Source organism: Stenella coeruleoalba (genome assembly GCF_951394435.1).
Source record: "Stenella coeruleoalba genome assembly, chromosome: 10".
NCBI classification, from domain to species: Eukaryota; Metazoa; Chordata; class Mammalia; order Artiodactyla; family Delphinidae; genus Stenella; species Stenella coeruleoalba.
Genome location: NC_137156.1, coordinates 100,014,161 through 100,037,820, shown reverse-complemented (window position 1 = coordinate 100,037,820; position 23,660 = coordinate 100,014,161). Strand labels below are relative to the sequence as shown.

Genomic DNA, 23,660 nt, shown 5'->3' with positions numbered 1-23,660 from the left:
AAATTCTTAAAGACTGGGCTTCCCTGGTGGTGCAGTGGTTGAGAGTCCGCCTGCCGACGCAGGGGACGTGGGTTCGTGCCCCGGTCCGGGAAGATCCCACATGATGCGGAGCGGCTAGGCCCGTGAGCCACGGCCGCTGAGCCTGCGCATCCGGAGCCTGTGCTCCGCAACGGGAGAGGCCACAACAGTGAAGAGGCCCACGTAACGCAAAAAAAAAAAAAATTCTTAATGACTAAATTATCCTATTAAAGAGGACACATTTAAAAAATATGATTAATATCAGGGATCTTGACAGCAGGACTTCAAAACACAAATTGTACTTTGAAAAACTATAAAAATGTGTATGAGTATCCATTTGACTGAAGAAGCAACATTAATATACAAGAGTATTTTTATTAAGATTCTACAGATACCAGCATCACTATTTCAAAGTGTAAAACAAGTAGTAGCTGATACAATGATCACTTAGGAATTTGGTTCTTTATTTCTGCTTTACTTTCGCTTAGAGCTTTCCTCTATAGGTGGTGCCTAGACAGGGCATTGAGCTGATTGTGTTCGGGACAACGCAGGAAGACTTCGGAGCCGTCAGCAGGATTGAACCATGGTCTAGAAATGATGGATTGTTAAATACCAAAATAAGTGGAACTTCGTTTATCTTGATCATTATAGAAAAACAAAAACTTTCTTCCCAAAACGTATCAATCCAACACCTGGGTGCTTCCTCTACCTAATGCTGGATATTTGAGAAACAACTATGTATCCAAATGGAAGAATTCTGAAATCATGTCCTTCTACGATGTTTAGACTACATGTCACAGTCAAAATGAAAGTTCCATCTGAAGATGGAACCATATACCATGAACCACTAATCAAATATACCATTTATATTTTCCCTACCCCAGACTGCCCTGGATTTGTACTCTGGGGTTACATCATTATGAGATCATCAAACGTACTGACTTAAATTGCTGAGGAATTGATCAGAACATATGGGAGACCTGATTCAGGCATATGAAAAACATACAGGTGGAAACTTTTAAATTCAGGTAAATGACAGATATCTAGATATTTGGAAGACTGTGGCACTGTCTGTAAGACATGGACTAGCTGGTTGAAAAGTGAGGTAGGTTGTTTGATTTACATAGAATCATAGAATTTTCAAAGTTGAAAGGACTTAGCAATCACTGATTTTTAAAAAATTAATTTATTACTTTTTATTTTTGGTTGTACTGGGTCTTTGCTGCTGTGCCCGGGCTTTCTCTAGTTGTGGCGAGTGGGGGCTACTCTTCGTTGTGGTGCGTAGGCTTCTCATTGCGGTGGCTTCTCTTGTTGTGGAGCAAGGGCTCTAGGTGCATGGGCTTCAGTAGTTGTGGCACACAGGCTCAGTAGCTGTGGCTTGTAGGCTCTAGAGCGCAGGCTCAGTAGTTGTGGTGCACGGGATTCGCTGCTCTGCGGCATATGGGATCTTCCCGGACCAGGGCTCGAACCAGTGTCGCCTGCATCATTGGCAGGCGGGTTCTTAACCACTGTGCCACCAGGGAAGCCCGCAATCATTGATTTTAGTGATTTTCCAACAATAGTTCCCAGAGTCCCTAGAGATCCTTGAAGGTGACTTCAAAGTCTCCTTCAAAGGTGGGAGCCGATGGCTAACTGGGAAGCTAAATGCACTGAAGGGACTGAACAGAGAGACCAAAGAGCAGAAGGAAAAGTAACACAGAATGGAGAGAATTCACTTTGGGGGATGTTTGTTTCTTCTCGTGTGTACTGTGAATAGCAAGGAGCTGATCTTGGGGGCTTCCCTTGTGGCACAGTGGTTAAGAACACACCTGCCAATGCAGGGGACACAGGTTCGAGTCCAGGACTGGGAAGACCCCACATGCCACAGGGCAGCTAAGCTCGTGCGTGACAACTACTGAAGCCCGCGCTCCTAGAGCCTGCGAGCCACAACTACTGAAGCCCGTGTGCCACAACTACTGAGCCTGCGCTCCTAGAGCCCGTGCTCTGCAACAAGAGAGGCCACTGCAATGAGAAGTCCGTGCACGGCAATGAAGAGTAGCCCCTGCTCGCCGCAACTAGAGAAAGCCCGAGCACAGCAACGGAACACCCAATACAGTCAAAAATAAAATAAATATTTATATAAAATATTAATATAAAATAAAATAAAAATAAATTTTAAAAAAGAAAATACCAAAAAAAGTATTAAAAGAAAAAAAAAGGAGCTGATCTGGGTATAACCCTAGAAACCTCTTTTGATAAGTTGGTCAGTTATTACATTGAGGCCCATTCACACAAACTACTAAGAAAAAGACTTTCTATAAGAACGGAAACCTCATTACTGTTGGCCTCACAATGGCCAGAGCAAGGAATTTTAAGTAGTTACTATAATATCCTAGAAAACTTTGTATCTGGAAATGTTTCCTTCATCAGGATAATAGACAAAACTAATCAAAACCTACTTGTTGAGGTCCCCTTCATGTGTATAGATCAAATGGATGTTTTCTTTTCTGTGCAACCCATTCCCATCAAAACCCATGAAAAGGGATTTTCTTAGTCATGTTTGCAATCCTGTAAATGCTGAACTGCATGTGTTTGATGCTATGACATTTAATTTCTTTTTCTTTCTTTCTTCTTTCTATCTTTCTTTCTTTCTATCTTTCTTTCTTTCTTTCTCTCTTTCTCTCTCTCCCTCCCTCCCTCCCTTCCTCCCTCCCTCTCTCTCTCTCTCTCTCTCCCCGCCCCCGACCTTTCTTTCTTTCTTTTTGCCTGTGCATGAACTAACCAAACACTCTACCAAGACTGCTCCTCTATCTGAATAGAGTAAGCTAATTGTCATAACAAGTCAAAAGATGACCTTATTATCAAGTTCATGATGCTTTCTTTGACTTTTCTGGAAAGATAAAATTATACCATCAATACTATATAGGTTGGACTTTAAATATTATTTGCTTATAAATAATAAGAAATAGGAGATATATTTTATGTGAATGTGTGCAAGCACTAGGAAATATATTTTTCTTCAATATGAAAAGTGACGATTTTTAAAGGACAAAAAAATAAATAGCATTAAAAGCAAAACTGGTCTCCTTTCCTAGGCAGTCTTAGTAATAATGACCTTAAAGTCAAGGATTTCTTCATAAAGATAAAATAAGTTTATTGCGGGCTTCCCTGGTGGCACAGTGCTTAAGAATCTTCCTGCCAATGCAAGGGACATGGGTTTGAGCCCTGGTCCAGGAAAATCCCACATGCTGTGGAGCAACTAAACCCGTGTGCCACAACTACTGAGCCTGTGCTCTAGAACCCGTGAGCCACAACTACTGAGCCCGCATGCCACAACTATTGAAACCGCGTGCCTAGAGCCCGTGCTCTGCAACGGGAGAAGCTACTGCAATGAGAAGTCCGTGCACCACAACAAAGAGTAGCCCCTGCTTGCCACAACTAGAGAAAGCCTGCGTGCAGCAACGAAGACCCAACGCAGCCCAAAAAAAAAAAAAAAAAAGTTTATTGCAACTTGATTGCATCACCTAAAATATAACCCTTGAATTGGAAATTGGTAAAAACGCTTATGTTTTGTGAAGTCTGAAATAAAGAGGAAACTGATGGAATTAAACCAGCAAATTATCTTGCAATTAATGACTGCAGTTGTATACACAGCAGATATAATCAACTGTTGAGGAAAGTTGGACCAAATTTCCATCCTGTCTAGTATAGCTGATGGATCTATTCAAAATATATTCTTACCTTTAGAGGAAATGACCCCATATTATGATACCAATATAATTTTTTAAACTATTTTTAAAGGGTAGAAGATCAGTTCAATTAGTGATTCCCAAATATCTTGATTTCTGCTATAAAAACCAAACATCTGCACGATGGAACAAAAATTTAATTTTCACAGATGCTTTGGAGTCCTTATAGATGAAGACTGACTTCAAATATTATATCTTCTTACCAGATTAGTTTTGAGAGAGGAAAAGGTAAAAGAAAAAAAAAAACAGGGTATATGATGACATGAGACTTTGGATTTAATTTGATTACTTTGGCATTTTATATCTCTTGAACCCATAATTATTTTGGAAAGAACTGATTAATTCTTGACAAATATAATACTACCAAATTACATCAAAATTATTTTTTGTGAGCCAGTCAACCAATGAGAGCCAAATTAAGAACTGTTTCTTCAAACAGCGCTGTCTTCCATGATGTTACCGAGTTAGTGCTACAGTTCATGAAAACATGGGTCTCCTACAGTCCTTCCCTCGTCGACATTCCAAATCATAAGCCTGACTTTAGACACAGGTTTAAAAAGTAGAAAGTTTTACTCTCTTATGTTACTATGGATACTGAAGCTTTGTGGAACTTTAAAATATTTGCTTAATCCACAAATTGTATGCTGCATAAAGTCAAGGATAGTGTTCTACTCATTTTTGCATAGTAAAGAGAAAAAAGGACACATATCTAAATTCTGATACACCACTTAAGTTCCGTATTCAGAAATCAGAATTTTCCTACATTAAAAGTAGAAACTACTATATATAAAATAGATAACTAATAAGAACCTGCTGTATAGCACAGGGAACTCTACTCAATACTCTGTAATGGCCTAAATGGGAAAAGAATCTAAAAAAAAAAAAAAAGAGTGGATTTATGTACATGTATAACTGATTCACTTTGCTGTCTACCTGAAACTAACACAAATTTGTAAATCAACTCTACCCCCCAAAATTTAAAAAAAATAAAGTAGAAACTACTGATATATATAAGTAAAGTATAATCTGTTTTTAATACTATTAAAGCAACACAGAAAATTAACCGCAACTATCATTACATTTGTTTCAGAATACTACAGTTATATCCATTATCTCCCAGATTTCCCAGTCTTTACTCCCATCATGGCAGATGCTCAACTGTAAGAGAGAAGGATTCACATTTAAAGCTGAAAAATTCTGACCTAATTGAGAAACGTTTTAGCAGCATGCAGTATTCTGAAATCTGGCAATCGGTGGAAAAACTGTACACGTTTTCAGCAACGGCCCTCACGTCTACTGATCTGGCAGCCATAATGAGAATAGTAAAGTATGTGGCACTCAGGGTTCACTTACCATTATGAGACATCCCCACAGCAAGGCACTTCTGAAAACGACAGTACTGACATTTATTTCTACTTTTTTTGTGGATCCGACAGTTAAGATCACACCTATCATAAATAAGCTTCAATCTGATTGTCCTCCGGAAGAAACCCTGCAAAGGGATATGGAAAAAAAGGAAGCAAATTCTGAGTGTTTGTGACAATGGCTAAAGGTACACTAGCCTGGGTATCAGAGGCTAAGGTAGGTTCTTGACACATTCTGTCACTGGTGACTTTAGATAAATCACTTCATCTCTCTCAGTTTTCTCTGCTATAATATAAAGAACCAGAGGATCTCCAGTATCCTTTTTTTAGCTCTTAGACAGTGACCACAACCCACTGATGTCATTGAATGCATCTTGGCTCTACATCTGGATTTCAGCAAGCTCTAAGAAGTGCTCTGGCTTTAATGTAATGCAAATAAAACACCATGTAATCAGTTCAGTCTCTCTGTAAATCATTCCAACAGCATGCCCCAGCCTTATAATTGTGCTAAGCAGTTTGGCAAAGTTATAGTCATTTCATTCTAAAACATGAGCAGGGCCAATAAAAATCCACATGTGGATAATTTTTTGGAATTCTCTATGTTGCATAATTTCCTACAGAATTGGTTTCATTTATTTATGCATTTGAAAGAGTGCTCCATAATCGTTGTAGCCTACAAACAAGAAGAGATAACAGAAAATAACATGAGAAGTAATACATAAATCCTCAGAAAATTGACAGCTATCTCAAAATAGCAAATATGTCCATTGGAGGCTAACTGAATTCTATTACATTTACATATTTTTGAAAGACCAGAAAAAAAATTCTAATGAGAAACATTTTCTTACTCCATTTTTTTGTTATTGTTCAGAATATTCCTACTCATTTCTATTGTGCTCATCTTCATGAAACTCACTTCTTAATTCTTTCAAATTTATCTGGCCCTGTTTGACACAAAAAGCAATGAATTAGGACTGACTCTACCACTGACATGCATTTGGACTTTCTCCAGATTTCTACCTTGAACTCTAGACAAGTATGTTCAGCTGCTTACTTGACATCTTCACTTGGAAATCTAAAACCATCTCTAACCCAGCAGGTCCAACTGTGAAGTCCTAATCATACCCTGCAAGCTTATTTCACTGCAGCTCTCTCTATCTCAGCTGATACAACTCCAACCTTGAAGTCACTCTCAACTTCTTTCTCTCATGAAGAAAAGCCCTTGCTCTAAATACACAATTGCCTGTTTCCCTCACTGCATTCAAGTTGTGCTAACACCTCGACTTCTCAGCGAGGCTTATCTACCTTATTTCATACTGTGGCCTGTCCCTGTCCCCAACTCTCCTTGGCAGTTCTTGTTCTCCTTTACTCTGTTCTTCTTTTTTCCCAATAGCCTTTATGACTTCCTAACATACCATATAATTTACTTATTATATTTATGTTTATTTTCTGCTCTTCCCCTACTGCCCAACTAAAATTGTGAGCTCCCTGGGAGAAGGGATGGTCTCTTATGCCCCTAGATGTAACCCAAACGCCAACAACAGTGCTACGTTAAAATACGTTGAGTAAATATGTGTGTCATTTAACTTCCTTTCTAGGCCATCTCTGATATTTTGTGATTCTAAACTATGACTGAGATATTACAAGGCCACTAGCACACTCCTTTCCTTTCAGTTTTTGTTGCTATCTTATTAGAGGTAATAGTTACAAACATGTAGGAAATACATGTAACTATAAAATATAATAAGATAATTATCACACATGAGCCCATTGTTCAACCCAAGATTTAAAATCATAACCAGCCACTTGCTTGCACTTATGAGTTCTTCCCTTATCTAACTCCTGCCTCTGTGGCCTCTTGACAATATAATCATCATCCCCAATTTTGAGTTTATCGTTTCCTTGACCTTTAAGAAAATATAGTTTTATCACACAATCTATAAAACTAAATAATACGTTGCTTAGGTATGCTAGTTTGCGGGCTTTATTAAGTAGTATCATACTATATACAGGTATTGCAAATATATTCCCCTCTCTATGACTTACGATCCTTGAAGTTTACTATTTCAGTTTTTTTTTTTTTAACTTGTAAACCTTTTCATTTTGCTTTCATTCTTGAAAGATCACAGGGTACTCAGTTTTTCCTCTTAACACTCTGAATTCCACTGTCCCTGTGCTTTCATTGTTTCTGTTGAGATGTCTGTTGTCAATTGACTTTGGTTGCATTTATATATTCTCTTTGTTTTTCATATTCTGCAGTTTTACTGCAGTGCGTCTAGCCATGGATTTCTTTCATTTATCTTCTTGCACATGGTTTCTGCATCATGGTTTCACTTGTTCATCAGCTCTGGTACTCCAATTAGTTAAATGTTAGGATTTCTTTTCAATCCTTCAATATTTCCCAACTTTTCTTTTATATTTTTCATCTTCTTACCATTAATTACTCATTAATGTTCATCATGAAGGTAAACATCAGAATAGCCAAATAAGATGACAAAAAATATATAATGACAATGGCAAAAGTAAGTAAAAGCAAACTTTTCTCACCACAGTTCATCAGTAAGAAGAGTTCTGTACGTTTCTATTCATCACTAAAGAAGACATATTTTTAATATTCAAAGATCCTATGAATACTTAAAGAACTAAAAGAGGCTTCAAATTCTAGCAGATTCTGGGTAGGACATATTCTTTAAGACATTGTTGGTCTCATTCTTAGTAATTTCTTTGCATATATCTTTCAGTTCAGTAATCCTTTCTTCTCCTGTTTCTAGTATGTTATTTAACCCTTGTATTGAATTTTTATTTCAATGATTGTATTTTTCACTTTTAGAAGTTTCACCTGTTTTCAGAGCTGTTGGTCAGGTAGTCTATTATTGCTCACTCATTCATTGCTATGATTCTGCCCTCTATCTTTGAACAATTCATACACAGCTGTTGTACATTCTGTATCAGGCAATTCCAATATCTGCTTTCCTTGGGTAGGGGTGGAGAGGCCTAAGTCTGTTTTTTTGTTTATTTGTTCACTTCTGGTGAATGTCATCAAGTTGATTGCCTACTTAAGTGTTTGCTGACATTTTATTTTGAACTCATTTCTTGACCTTAAACTGTGAGAATCCTACAGGGTCTAAATTGGGAATTCTTTCCTCCAAAGAGAATTTAAAGATCCTTCTGTTGAAAACCAGGAGTGACACTGGCTTATGACTATTTCAGACTCTCTTGAGAATTGTGGCTCAACTCAGAAGCCCCAGACTCAGCTGCACCTCACTGACAGCTCAGAATACTGACATAGGCATCTACCTGTAGGGCAATGCTGCACCTCAGTATTCCTATGGGCATCTATCATGAGGAAGCTCTGCCCTGCCCCTCCAAGTATGCCTGCAGCTACATCTCAAGACCTAGGATTTTTTGTTTGTTTGTTTTGCTATTAACGTTTTGGAGAGTTTGCCCTACCTCTTGTGAGATCACTAATATCTCAAACGGTATGTCCTGTGTAGGGTATGCTGGAAAGTTAAGCCTCTTTAATTCTCAAAGGGTTATAAGAAGGTTTAAATATTTAAAAGCCATTTTCCCCCCAATGATTCACACAAGGCTAAAGTACAGAACTGTTGTCACTGATAAATACAGGTGAGAAATTTTGTTTTGATTTTTGCCATTGTGACCATATATTTTTTATGATATCCTTGACTGCTTCTCTGATGTTCACTGTTAAAATCTAATATTAGTGGTTGAAAATGCTGCTTGGCTAGCTGACAGGTCCCACAGTACTCACCTATCTGGCATGGTTGGAGAGGAAGGCTTTTTAATAAGAGAACTATGTTTTTTAAGCTTAACCCTTATAATGTAATTTTTTGTTTTGACTCCTATGATGTCTTTCAAAGTGTATCACATTCTTTTTATAATGATTCCAATGTTGAAGGATAATCATTCTGTATATCATTTACATACTGACTATGCACCTAAAATCTTGAACTAAATATATACAGACTCCAGCACAATCTTGGAATTTACTTTTACTTTTCTTTTAAGACTAAGTTCATGATAACCAACCATTTTCTTGCAATTTGACTCTTTCAAGAAATCTAGAGAGGAAGATACAAGGCTCTCAGTGTTTCTTCTGTAAAATTATTTCTTGACTTGAAGAATGAAGCAGGCTTCTCAAAAGTTTCTTCATATTGCCAATAAAGAAACACTCTCTAACAACACTCTTTTTTATTGTGTCAGCGTCCATAAAGTGATGTGCAATTCCAACAGCTCATCACAGTTCTGATTATCATGAAGTCTGTGAACTGGTGTGATGGAGATGCACCAGTCACCATTTCAGAAAATGGTTTTGTGTATATTTTTATTATAAAGTCTTCATATTTGCTTGTGAGAACGTAATGCCTGTTTTTTGTTTTTTCTGCTTTAAAAAAAAACTTCTCCAACCTATCCTTCATTGTTTTACAAGTAACAAAACTTCAGGTGCAATGAGACCTAAGAGCGGTATTGTTAAGTTTACAATGAGATTAAACGCCCTGTGTTGGACCTGCATTCAGCTTTATCATGAAATGGTATGGCCCATAGGGGCTGAATCAACGAGCTGCCACTGGCACATGGGAATATACTAAAAACTCTTTCTGAGGTAGGATACAAAAAATACATAGAAATACAAAAACAGGGCTTCCCCAGTGGCGCGGTGGTTGAGAGTCCGCCTGCCGATGTGGGGGACATGGGTTCGTGCCCCGGTCCGGGAGGATCCCACATGTCGCGGAGCGGCTGGGCCCGTGAGCCATGGCCGCTGAGCCTGCGTGTCCGGAGCCTGTGCTCCGCAGCAGGAGAGGTCACAGCAGTGAGAGGCCCGCGTACTGCAAAAAAACCCCAAAAAACAAAAAAACAAAACCAGATTATACTGTATTGTATGGTAGATTGTGCTTCCTTATGCCTTTAGCTAAGTCTATGGTTCTAAAATGATCTTTCACTAAAGGCATAAAAATATGATGAAAACCGACTAGAGAAAAAAATAAGTGTCCAAATTGTAAGCAATAAATGCCAGCTGTGAAAGCTGTAGAACTTATTAGTCTTTCAGTAGCTACAGGTTATACATTGCCTAAATCTGTAATGTTAACAACCAAATACTCCATCACTGTTTCCCTGTAATCCAAACCCAATCTTTTTATTCCTATCTGAATTTTGGCAAGGATCACCAACATAAACCTGTTCCACTGGCACTGTAAAGCTGTTTAAAAAGACCTACTGACAGTTATCTTAAGGATTATAACTATTTTTTGCCATCCATAAATTAGTTTTCAGGTTTGTGGTCAACTGTATTTTAATTATGGGTATAGCCCACATTCTACTGAAATGACAAATGTTAAATTGCCAAACCACCTTTCAGAACATACATACAGGTGAGTCTAACGCGTGTGTGAATTTCATTTTCACTGAGTATTGTTGATGAACTGAGGTGATATCTTTGATTACTGACAGCCACTGGTCTAATTTAGCTGCATTCAGAGTGTGGCAGCAATTTTGTTTAACTCCACAGTAGCAAAGAATGAGTCAGTATGTCTTCAGCTTCATTCCTTGTAACAGTGGTTCTCAAACTTTTTGGTCTCCATACCCCTTTACTCTATTTTTTTTTTTTTTTTTTGCGGTACGCGGGCCTCTCACTGTTGTAGCCTCTCCCGTTGCGGAGCACAGGCTCCAGAAGCGCAGGTTCAGCAGCCATGGCTCACGGGCCCAGCCGCTCCGCAGCATGTGGGATCCTCCCGGACCAGGGCACGAACCCGTGTCCCCTGCATCGGCAGGCAGACACTCAACCACTGCACCACCAGGAAAGCCCACACCCCTTTACTCTTGTACAAACTGTTGAGGTTTCCAAAGAGCTTTTGTTTAGGTGGGCTATACCTATTAGCATTGATCAGACTAGAAATAAAACCTGAGAAATTACTATGCACAAGAACACACAAGCCACATTCCATCAGGCATCAGAACTATGCTAACATTCCATGTCATGTAGTTTCTGGAACACTCCACTTACAGTCCTGAGAGAATGAAAAAGGTAAATAACAACTTATTATTATTATGAAAATAGCGTCAACCTCATGGGTGTCTTGAAAGGGTCTTAGGGACCCCATTCCCAGATCACAATTTGAGAACTGATGACTTATACTTGGAGAAGCCAAATTACATTATTCCTCTAACGTTTTTCTTGTTCTTATCTTTAAAATGACCAGATGTCTATTTTCCCTTCCAAGGATAGCATAACCTTCCTTGCATTTTAGTCTAGGAAGTCTGTAATCCATATTTTGGATGGTTTCCAAGTTACTGCAGGTTACTATACTATACTGTTAATTTTTTTCTACTGCTTTTCTTTATTTGTTTATATCTGGTACGTGAAGGACTCCCCTAGATTCGTCAGGTCTTAAGTGTTCATTCTCCATTTTTGCCTTAGAACATTTCTGTTTGTAACTCGAGGGCACTTGGGTTTTCTCCTCCCTGTTTTCTTTTTGCTACTTTTCTTCTTTGCTTTCTTTTATCTTCTAAGTTTTTATGCCCTCAGAACGTAGCTACTTACAATATTTGTCTTTCAGTTTTTAGCTGTTCTCAGAAATGTTACAACTCTCTACAGGCAGAAGCAAGAAGAACAACAATCCTGCAGCCTGTGGAACAAAAACCACATTCACAGAAAGACAGACAAGATGAAAAGGCAGAGGGCTATGTACCAGATGAAGGAACAAGATAAAACCCCAGAAAAACAGCTAAGTGAAGTGGAGATAGGCAACCTTCCAGAAAAAGAATTCAGAATAATGATAGTGAAGATGATCCAGGACCTCAGAAAAGAATGGAGGCAAAGATCGAGAAGATGCAGGAAATGTTTAACAAAGACCTAGAAGAATTAAAGAACAAACAAACAGAGATGAACAATACAATAACTGAAATGAAAAATACACTAGAAGGAATCAATAGCAGAATAACTGAGGCAGAAGAACGGATAAGTGACCTGGAAGACAGAATGGTGGAATTCACTGCTGTGGAACAGAATAAAGAAAAAAGAATGAAAAGAAATGAAGATAGCCTAAGAGACCTCTGGGACAACATTAAACGCAACAACATTCGCATTATAGGGGTCCCAGAAGGAGAAGAGAGAGAGAAAGGACCAGAGAAAATATGTGAAGAGATTATAGTCGAAAACTTCCCTAACATGGGAAAGGAAATAGCCACCCAAGTCCAGGAAGCACAGAGAGTCCCATACAGGATAAACCCAAGGAGAAACACGCCGAGACACATAGTAATAATATTGGCAAAAATTAAAGACAAAGAAAAATTACTGAAAGCAGCAAGGGAAAAACGACAAATAAAATACAAGGGAACTCCCACAAGGTTAACAGCTGATTTCTCAGCAGAAATGCTACAAGCCAGAAGGGAGTGGCATGAAAAACGTAAAGTGATGAAAGGAAAGAACCTACAATCAAGATTACTCTACCCGGCAAGGATCGCATTCCGATTCGATGGAGAAATCAAAAGCTTTACAGAGAAGCAAAAGCTAAGAGAATTCAGCACCACCAAACCAGCTCTACAACAAATGCTAAAGGAACTTCTCTAAGTGGGAAACACAAGAGAAGAAAAGGACCTACAAAAACAAACCCAAAACAATTAAGAAAATGGTCATAGGAACATACATATCAATAATTACCTTAAACATGAATGGATTAAATGCTCCAACCAAAAGACACAGGCTTGCTGTATGGATACAAAAACAAGAGACCCACTTCAGACCTAGGGATACATACAGGCTGAAAGTGAAGGGATGGAAAAACGTATTCCATGCAAATGGAAATCAAAAGAAAGCTGGAGCAGAAATACTCATATCAGATAAAATAGACTTGAAAATAAAGAATGTTACAAGAGACAAGGAAGGACACTACCTAATGACCAAGGGATCAATCCAAGAAGAAGATATAACAATTATAATATAGGAGCACCTCAATACATAAGGCAACTGCTAACAGCTATAAAAGAGGAAATCGACAGTAACACAATAGTGGGGGACTTTAACACCTCACTTACACCAATGGACGGATCATCCAAAATGAAAGTAAATAAGGAAACAGAAGCTTTAAATGACACAATAGACCAGATAGATGTAATTGATATTTATAGGACATTCCATCCAGAAACAGCAGATTACACCTCTCAAGTGTGCACGAAACCTTCTCCAGGATAGATCACATCTTGGGTCACAAATCAAGCCTCAGTAAATTTAAGAAAATTGAAATCATATCAAGCATCCTTTCTGACCACAACGCTATGAGATTAGAAATGAATTACAGGGAAAAAAATGTAAAAAACACAAACACATGGAGGCTAAACAATACGTTACTAAATAACGAAGAGATCACTGAAGAAATCAAAGAGGAAATCAAAAAATGCCTAGAGACAAATGACAATGAAAACACGACGATCCGAAACCTATGGGATGCAGCAAGGGCAGTTCTAAGAGGGAAGTTCATAGCTATACAAGCCTACCTCAAGAAACAAGAAAAATCTCAAATAAACAATCTAACCTTACACCTGAAGGAACCAGAGAAAGAAGAACAAACAGAACCCAAAGTTAGCAGAAGGAAAGAAACCATAAAGATCAGAGCAGAAACAAATGAAATAGAAACAAAGAAAACAATAGCAAAGATCAATAAAACTAAAAGCTGGTTCTTTGAGAAGATAAGCAAAATTGATAAACCATTAGCCAGACTCATCAAGAAAAAGAGGTAGAGGACTCAAATCATTAAAATTAGATGTGAAAAAGAAGTTACAACAGACACCACAGAAATACAAAGCATCCTAATAGACTACTACAAGCAACTCTATGCCAATAAAATGGACAACCTGGAAGAAATGGACAAATTCTTTGAAAGGTATAACCTTCCAAGACTGAACCAGGAAGAAATAGAAAATATGAAGAGACAAATCACAAGTAATGAAAATTGAAACTGTGATTAAAAATCTTCCAACAAACAAAAGTCTAGGACCAGATGGTTTCACAGGTGAATTCTACCAAACATTTACAGAAGAACTAATGCCCATCCTTCTCAAACTCTTCCAAAAAATTGTGGAGGAAGGAACACTCCCAAACTCATTCTATGAGGCCACCATCATGCTGATACCAAAATCAGACAAAGGCACTACAAAAAAAGAAAATTACAGACCAATATCACTCATGAACATAGATGCAAAAATCCTCAACAAAATACTAGCAAACAGAATCCAACAACACATTAAAAGGATCATACACCATGATCAAGTGGGATTTATCCCAGGGATGCAAGGATTCTTCAATATATGCAAATCAGTCAATGTGATACACCATATTAACACTGAAGGAGAAAAACCATATGATCATCTCAATAGATGCAGAAAAAGCTTTTGACAAAATTCAACACCCATTCCTGCCTGCTCCATAACTCTGGAGAGTTATGATAAAAACTCTCCAGAAAGTGGGCAGAGAGGGAACCTACCTCAACATAATGAAGGCCATATATGACAAACCCACAGCAAACATCATTCTCAATGGTGAAAAACTGAAAGCATTTCCTCTAAGATCAGGAACAAGACAAGGATGTCCACTCTCACCACTATTATTCAACATAGTTTTGGAAGTCCTAGCCATGGCAATCAGAGAAGAAAAAGAAATAAAAGGAACACAAATTGGAAAAGAAAAAGTAAAACTGTCACTGTTTGCAGATGACATGATACTATACATAGAGAATCCTAAAAATGCCACCAGAAAACTACTAGAGCTAATCAATGAATTTGGTAAAGTTGCAGGATACAAAATTAATACACAGAAGTCTCTTGCATTCATATACACTAATGATGAAAAATATGAAAGAGAAATTAAGGAAACACTCCCTTATGCGATTGCAACAAAAAGAATAAAATACCTAGGAATAAACCTACCTAGGGAGACAAAAGACCTGTATGCAGAAAACTATAAGACACTAATGAAAGAAATTAAAGATGGTACCAAGAGATGGAGAGATATACCATGTTCTTGGATTGGAAGGATCAATATTGTGAAAATGACTATACTACCCAAAGCAATCTACAGATTCAATGCATTCCCTATCAAATTACCAATGGCATTTTTTACAGAACTAGAACAAAAAATCTTAAAATTTGTATGGAGACTCAAAAGACACTGAATAGCCAAAGCAGTCTTGAGGGAAAAAAACACAGCTGGAAGAATCAGACTCCCTGACTTCAGACTATACTACAACGCTACAGTAATCAAGACAATATGCTACTGGCACAAAAACAGAAACATAGATCAATGGAACAAGATAGCCCAGAGATAAACCCACGCACTTATGGTCAACTAATCTATGACAAAGGAGGCAAGGATATACAATGGAGAAAAGACAGTCTCTTCAATAAGGGGTGCTGGGAAAACTGGATAGCTACATGTAAAAGAATGAAATCAGAACACTCCCTAACACCATACACAAAAAGAAACTCAAAATGAATTCAAGACCTAAATGTAAGACCGGACACTATAAAACTCTTAGAGGAAAACATAGGAAGAACACTCTTTGACATAAATCACAGCAAGATCTTTTTTGATCCACCTCATAGAGTAATGGAAATAAAACCAAAAATAAACAAATGGGACCTAATGAAACTTAAAAGCTTTTGCACAGCAAAGGAAACCATAAACAAGACGAAAAGACAACCCTCAGAATGGGAGAAAATATTTGCAAACGAATCAACAGACAAAGGATTAATCTCCCAAATATATTAACAGCTCATGCAGCTCAATATTAAAGAAACAAACAACCCAATCCAAAAATAGGCAGAAGACCTAAATAGACATTTCTCCAAAGAAGACATACAGATGGCCAAGAAGAACATGAAAAGCTTCTCAACATCACTAATTATTAGAGAAATGCAAATCAAAACTACAATGAGGTATCACCTCACACCAGTTAGAATGGGCATCATCAGAAAATCTACAAACAACAAATGCTGGAGAGGGTGTGGAGAAAAGGGAACCCTCTTGCACTGTTGGTGGGAATGTAAATTGATACAGCCACTATGGAGAACAGTATGGAGGTTCCTTAAAAATCTACAAATAGAATTGCCATATGATCCAGCAATCCCACTACTGGGCATATACCCAGAGAAAACCATAATTCAAAAAGACACATGCACCCCAATGTTCATTGCAGCACTATTTACAATAGCCAGGACATGGAAGCAACCTAAATGCCCATCGACAGATGAACGGATAAAGAAGATGTGGTACATATATACAGTGGAATATTACTCAGCCATAAAAAGGAACAAAATTGGGTCATTTTTTGAGACGTGGATGGATCTAGAGACTGTCATACAGAGTGAAGTAAGTCAGAAAGAGAAAAACAAATATCGTATATTAACGCATGTAGGTGGAGCCTAGAAAAATGGTACAGATGAACCGGTTTGCAGGGCAGAAGTTGAGACACAGATGTAGAAAACAAACGTATGGACATTAAGGGGGGAAGCCCCGGGGGTTGTTGTTGTTGGTGTGATGAATTGGGCGATTGGGATTGACATGTATACACTGATGTGTATAAAACTGATGACTAATAAGAACCTACTGTATAAAAAACTAAAATTTAAAAAAAAAAAAATTTCAGAAAGAAAAAAAACCACCTCTCTACAAATACCTGATGAACAGAATCACAGTGAAACTATTTGCTTAAGCCTTCTAGTTTTCTAAGTGTTTTACCAGCCCATAAAAATAATAATTTATTGTGGAAACTTAGCCAACCATACTTTTATTTATCAGCATAAATTACCAAGATGACCAAAAGTAAATGATTTCTTCGGGTATTTCTCAGAATTTAGCCACTATTTCCTCAAAATTATATAAATCTAACTCAATAAAATGACATGTTCTTACTACTCCTTGGGAAGATAATGATTTCATATAAGATCACAGATATTTTAGTTTGGTTTCAATCACAGAATGAATGGGTTTTCGTGTTTTAAACGAAAGCCATCTCTTGCCAGTAGTATTTCAAGGAGTCATTTTGGAATTTTAGAACTTAGAGATGAATAAGAAGCCCTTGGGGAGCTAATCTAACCAAGCTGTTTTACACACGAGGTGTCTGAAGGCTGAAGTGCTCATGCGATTGGTTAGGGACCTTGGGCAAGTGGCCAGGTGACCACTAGCTTGTCTCTTTCACTTTATTAAATTGCCTTTGGAGTAATAAACTATTGGACTGAAGAGGTTTTAGAGATCATCTAATTCAACACCATCATTTTATAGAACTGAAAACTTAGACAGAATATGGTTTAAAAATGATAATATGCAAAAGCATCTTGCACAATATCTGGCACATAGTAGAAATTCAATAAATATTAACTTCCTTTTTTGGCCCATGGTCCAGTTAGGAACCCAGATATTCTAACACCTACCTAACTGCTGTCATATATCATTATTCTGAACAAAAAAGCCCAACTGACGATTGAATCTGATCTAACCTTTTATAAGCAGCATTATTTTATAAGGTAAGTATTTATGAACAATTTATTCTGAGCCCTGGAGTATATAGTAAGTACTATTCGATTACTATTTTATTCATTGAGCCTATTAGAATTAATTCTTTTAAAATACGAACTACATTTTAAAATATGAGTAGAGGGACTTCCCTGGTGGCGCAGTGGTTAAGAATCCGCCTGCCAATGCAGAGGACACAGGTTCGAGCCCCGGTCCAGGAAGATCCCACATGCCGTGGAGCAGCTAAGCCCGTGCGCCACAATGACGGAGCCTGCGCTCTAGAGCCCATGAGCCACAATTACTGAGTTTGCGTGCCACAACTACTGAAGCCTGCAAGCCTAGAGCCCTGTGCTCCGCAACAAGAGAAGCCACCGCAGTGAGAAGCCCACGCAATGCAACGAAGAGCAGCCCCCACTCACCACAACTAAAGAAAGCCCGCGCACAGCAACGAAGACCCAACGCAGCCAAATTAATTAATTAATTAAATTAAAAAAATAAAATAAAATACGAGTAGATTAACATTTTCGTAATAATTGGGCAGAATATTACTAAATGAACTTTCCAAAATACCCTTTTTCACAAAGAAAAGAGGTGAGGAGAAAGAGTACCTCCTTTCCAAAACAGTTACATCGCTTTCCCTGCTCCTAACACATAGCTCAAACTGACGCTGGAACAAGAAAGCACAGAGCACTGGTTTAGGAGTCATAAGATATACGTTCTGGTCCTGGCTCTGCCACTTACTGATGGATGACCATGGGCAAGTCTCACTGATTCATGATTTCTACACCTGTAAAGTGGCCATACATAAGCTTGACTTTATAGGACCGTTCTAAGGCTCAAATGAAGATTATCTATCTATCCATCTATCTATCTATCTATCTATCTACCTACCTACCTACCTATCTATCTATCTATCGGGTCCTACATACACAGAATATTCCATGGTATAGTGAAAAACAATATAGAATATTCAGGAAATCCGGGTACCGGTCTGGGTCAGCTCATCACTGTCTTTCCATGATACCTTGAACAAGTGACTTTTTTTTTTTTTTTTTAAATCTGCAAAATGCAAGGTTCAAATTAGATGGTGCTGCACAGGACCAATTTGGAAAAAGGGAAGTGAGGCAAAGTAGCCTTGCTTTGAACAATTTTCTTAGGTTTTCAAGTATTATACCATTTGAAGAATGGGTTTTGCCAAAAATATTTAAAAGCTTGCCAATGTTATCTCAGTTCTTTGCCATCTGTTTGCAACAGGAAATGAAATAATAGGTACATTTTCAGCAAATTATTTCAAAAAAGAAAAAATGTTTTTTTACCTTGCATCCTTCACAAGCATGAACTCCGTAGTGGAACCCTGAAGCTTTATCCCCACAGACACGGCATTCAATTGCCATGAGGGAGTTGGAAGGCTCTTCGTGAGGCTTATTGTACAGCTGAGTCTTTTCAGAATAGTAAGGTGGGGATGCAGGCTCCACTTTGATTGCACCTGTGTACAGAAAAACACGAGCAGGTAATTACCACGTGAAAAACAATGCCCGACAAGCAACAGGGAGGTCACTATAGTACACCTTGCTGCCATTATTTTATTATTTAAGTTAGATGCACTATGGAACGTGAAAAATACACAGGAAAAAGTAGGCTTTGTAATCACAGGCAAGTCGCAACACCTCTGAGCCCCACCTGTGAAAAAAAATGGGGTTAACTCTGTGGTTAACTTTTAACTTTGTGGTTCTATGACCGTCCAATACCTCGTAATACTAAAGCTCTAACAGGCAACATATGGTATTTCAGACCATTAAGGTTACTTTGCTACATAATGTGCTGTATTTGGCATTCGTGACAATATTAAATTATACATTTGAATTTAAATGTTGCATTTTAGAAGTGTTTTAAAACCACTCTTGAAAAGGAAACAGAAGGAACATTGTCATGAAAAGGTATGGTAAGCCCAGCTTGAAGGTACATGAAAAATAAGAGAGCAGGTTCCCATCAATGTTGAGTCAGAAAAGATGGTTTGTAAGATGATCTCTGATAGAGAGAGGCCCTATGGAAAGCAAGCACTATCTTTCCATTGATCAGGATCAGGCCTGTTAAATTTTCGTATCAGGCTCCAACTGAAAGCCACACATATAAATATAACCAAGTATATCATTTATCTTAAAAAAAAAAAAAAACTAGAACTACAGGAAGTTCTTACTTATTGTCAAGTAATGGCTGCAGTTACATGGTGGTGGCTCTGGAAAAACAGCATATCAGCAAAGAGATAAAAATCAAGGAAAGAGCATCATAGAAATTTAATCTTGAAAAGTGCAGCTTTAGTTTTTCTCGAGTCTGATGGCTTGATGTGAACTGCGTTAATGGCGTGGGGATTTATCAATAGCCTACAACGTCAACATTTAAATTTGTGCTGAAAAATAGGTTTCACTGGAAGCTGTTCAAACTGCAGAATTAGTAAAGATGCAACAGTGATTTAGAGATAAGTTATAAAAAGTGACAAAATGTTCCTTATCTACTTACAAGTGGAAAAAAGAATTCAAAGTGTGGGGGGGATGGACTCTTAGCCTGAGATGCACCTGGCAAGGTAATCAGGCTGGAAAATGTCCCTGAGAAGGAAAGAAGAAAAGAAAGAAAGAAGGGAAGCAGGCAGGAAGGCGGGGGGCGGGGGGGGGGGGCGCGGAGAAAGATGATCTGGGGTGTTCACACACTACCTTCCTTTTTGGTCCATTATAAATGCCCACTATTTCATGGATCAATGGGTGAATAAATGAATGGTAAATGGCTTCACTATAGGCTTTAGTCTCTGGAGCATTTACCCCAGTGTGAATGAGATATTAGTCCAATTCTAGTCTCAGTAGTCTGAAAAGTGAAATAAACCGCCTACTTTGGTACTCTTGGAGTTTCAGGTCATACTTATAATCCGCAACCACTGGGTCAGCTCTTGGGAACGGAATGTCTTCATAGTGTGGAGCGGAAATGCTGGAGAAATCAACGGTGGTGAAGGGCTTGATGTCAAAGGAGTGGGCGTGGTCATCCATCACAGAAAGGTCCACGGAGCTGATCCCGAAGTTGGTGGGCCAAAACGGCATCTCTGTGTCCACCATGGTAATTTCTGAAATGGAGAAAAGAACAGCTACGACGTTAGTCCTGGAGGACAGTGCCATCCCGTAAAGATCCACAGAAAGGGAACAGAAAGAGTCTTGGGTCAAGTGACGTCACCTAGGTGATCATGGGGAGAGCAGAGAACACAGCCGCCTTCTTGGTGCCGTCCAGGCTGTTGAACTAATGTAGGGAAGTCACCCCTTACCTGGACGTCACAGTTGAGGACCCTCTGATAGTGTCACGTGTACGGCATACCCACATCAATGTCCTAGAAACAGCCCTGCTCTCTTCAGAGCAGGATGGCTTTCCTAAGGGTATCTGGGAATGGGCCTCTTGTTTTTTCCCAGCAAGCAGAGAGCTAAAGAATGTAGCTCTCAAAGGCTGACTCTTGCAAGAGGTTAAAGATTCCAGCTGTGGTCTTCATAAGAAAAACAAAGCGCCTTGAAAACACAAATAAGGAGACTAGGGCTGTGAATGCGCTTCAGCGGTTCCAAGAGGACGCATCAGGCACGGTTTGGGTTCACATGTCTGAATATCTACATGAATAAGTACCCAAACAACTTGAAGTTATCTGTGTTACAGTACAAACACTACACTGGTGATAGCTTAAAGGTCATACGGGGTCTCAATGACATCCAGAAAAAAGTGTGTGCTCCTAATGACAGGGGCAGCCATTGAACAAATTTCAGCTAAACCTACCTAACCCACGTCACCCCATTCACTTTGCCCATCTCCTCGGCATGCTTATTTTCTATTTCATTACCCATTTTTCTTAGTATATATTACTTTCCTATCAAAATACACCTCTCTCGTCTCAACTGCAATATCCACAAAAGTAGGTTCATCAACTATTTCTCATCATGCCTACTGCAAAGTTCTTCTGTAGACAAAGTAAAGGTGGACTGAGTTAAAGCTGGTGTATATGCTTCTGTATGAATACTGGGAAATTAAAATAAGGATGCAAAAAACGTCTGGGTTGCAAGAAAAATTGTCTGCTCATCATTTTACTAGTTTATTTTTGTTTCACTTTTAACATATGACTTCAGTGACTGCCTGCCAACCAATGTCAGGCTTCTCAACACAGGAATCATATCCCTAGGGGTCATTTATTTTATTGAAAAGTCTCAGGGAAAATTTTAATGATAAAATAGTTATTTATGTGTAAATAAACAGAGCAAAAAATTCACGTGATTTTAAAGATATACTATGAAACTCCTAAAACAACTTTATACTTGTAGTACATTTCATGGCCAAAAGAACGCTATTTTTAAAAAAGAATAGACTATTTTAAAAAGCAGCTTTAGGTTTACTTAAAAATTGAGCAGAGGGCTTCCCTGGTGGCGCAGTGGTTGGGCGTCCGCCTGCCGATTCAGGGGACACGGGTTCGTGCCCTGGTCCGGGAAGATCCCACATGCCACGGAGCAGCTAGGCGTGTGGGCCATGGGCACTGGGCCTGCGCGTCTGGAGCCTGTGCTCCGCAGCGGGAGAGGCCACAACAGTGAAGAGGCCCGCGTACCCCCCCAAAAAAAAAAAAATTGAGCAGAAACTACAAAGTTCTCATATACCCTTTTCCCTTTCTCCCTCCCCCGCAAACCCTGAAACACACAGTTTCCCCATTATTAACGTGCATTTCCCCTATTATGAACACTTGTATTAGTGTGGTATGCTTGTTGACAAAACTGATGAACCAACAGTGATACATTATGATGAACTAAAACGCACAGTTTACAGTAGAATCCATTCTTTGTGTTGTTCATTCTATGGTTTTGACAAATGCGTAATGTCAAGTATCCACCATCACAGTAGCACACAGGATGGTTTCACTGCTCTAAACACCCGCCGTGCTCTACCTATTCATCCCTCCCCTCCTCCCCCGAAAACGCTGACTTTGTTGTCCTCTTCTACTAAGGGCAATTTTTGGTGGAAAAGCAGGGGAAGCACTGACCTACATCATAAATTGAAAAGTCTTTGCGTGGCATTCAAGGCCCTCCCTGACAGTCTGCCTTACTTTTTCAGTGTCATTTTCCACTCGGGATCCCAGACCTCACCCCCGTTCTCATCAGTGCTGTGCTTGGGCGCATCACACCATGTGCCCAGGGCAGACACTCTGCACCGTCTAGTCCGCTCATCTCTGTTCATGCTGCTTCCTGAAGTTGTTCACCCTCCTCCTGTCCCTCAGCACCATCCGTCAAAATTCCCGTCTGTCTTTTCCACGGTAGTGGGGAATCCCACACTGGTCCAAATGCTACTCCCTCCATGAAACCTTCCACGAATTCTCCAGCTTAAAAACACTCTCCATTCTCCGTGTTCCCACAGCACTGAGTACCTCTCTTTCCCTCCGGTATAATTATTTGGATAAGTATCTCCGCTGTTAGAGTTCCAGTTCCGGAGCAAAGGGCAGGGTCTTATTATTCTGTTTTCCTTTTAGACCTCATGCATAGTTGTTGTTTACTAAACGTTTGCCAACTGAATGATCATATTTTATAGGGAAGGAAAGAACAAGTATTCATTTTTCTGTGAAAATGGAAAAAATAAAGATACTTTTTCAGTGGTTTAGTTTTGCTAAGACTTAAGCTCCCCAGAAAAGATGTAATCTTCAATATCATAAATAAAATACAGTTTAAGCTGTAACTCCTCCTCTCAACAACGTATACTCAGTTTTTCTCTTCTGATAATTGCAGGAGGAAGATTAGGCTACTGTAAACTTTTTCTCTACATAGAAAGGACAAAGTGAGAAAGAAAAACCGTTTGCCTCTTCATCTCTATGAAAACAAATTATCCCAGTACACACTTTCCTTCCCCTCTTTCCCTTCTCCCTGTCCTCTTACTCTGGGACACCTTGACCTAAACAATATTACTCCACAGGGGCCATGGTTACTGGGAGGCACAGTGGTTCCCTAGACATTTTATTTTGACTTAAAGATGGGGTCC

General features: G+C 38.8%; 1 protein-coding gene across 5 annotated transcripts in view; it reads right to left on the bottom strand.

Moving 5' to 3' along the window:
- Positions 1-23,660, bottom strand: part of LOC307193293 (peroxisome proliferator-activated receptor gamma) — a 216,665-nt gene that overhangs the window by 116,983 nt on the left and 76,022 nt on the right. For all 5 annotated transcript variants that reach the window (XM_079935050.1, XM_079935051.1, XM_079935056.1 and 2 more), the window contains 3 exons: positions 20,512-20,739; positions 18,947-19,116; positions 5,100-5,238 (listed from right to left, as the gene is read on the bottom strand). In XM_079935050.1, coding sequence (XP_079791176.1) covers positions 5,100-5,238; positions 18,947-19,116; positions 20,512-20,731 — 529 coding nt within the window. In that variant the 5' untranslated portion in view covers positions 20,732-20,739. The remainder of the gene's footprint in view (positions 1-5,099; positions 5,239-18,946; positions 19,117-20,511; positions 20,740-23,660) is intronic.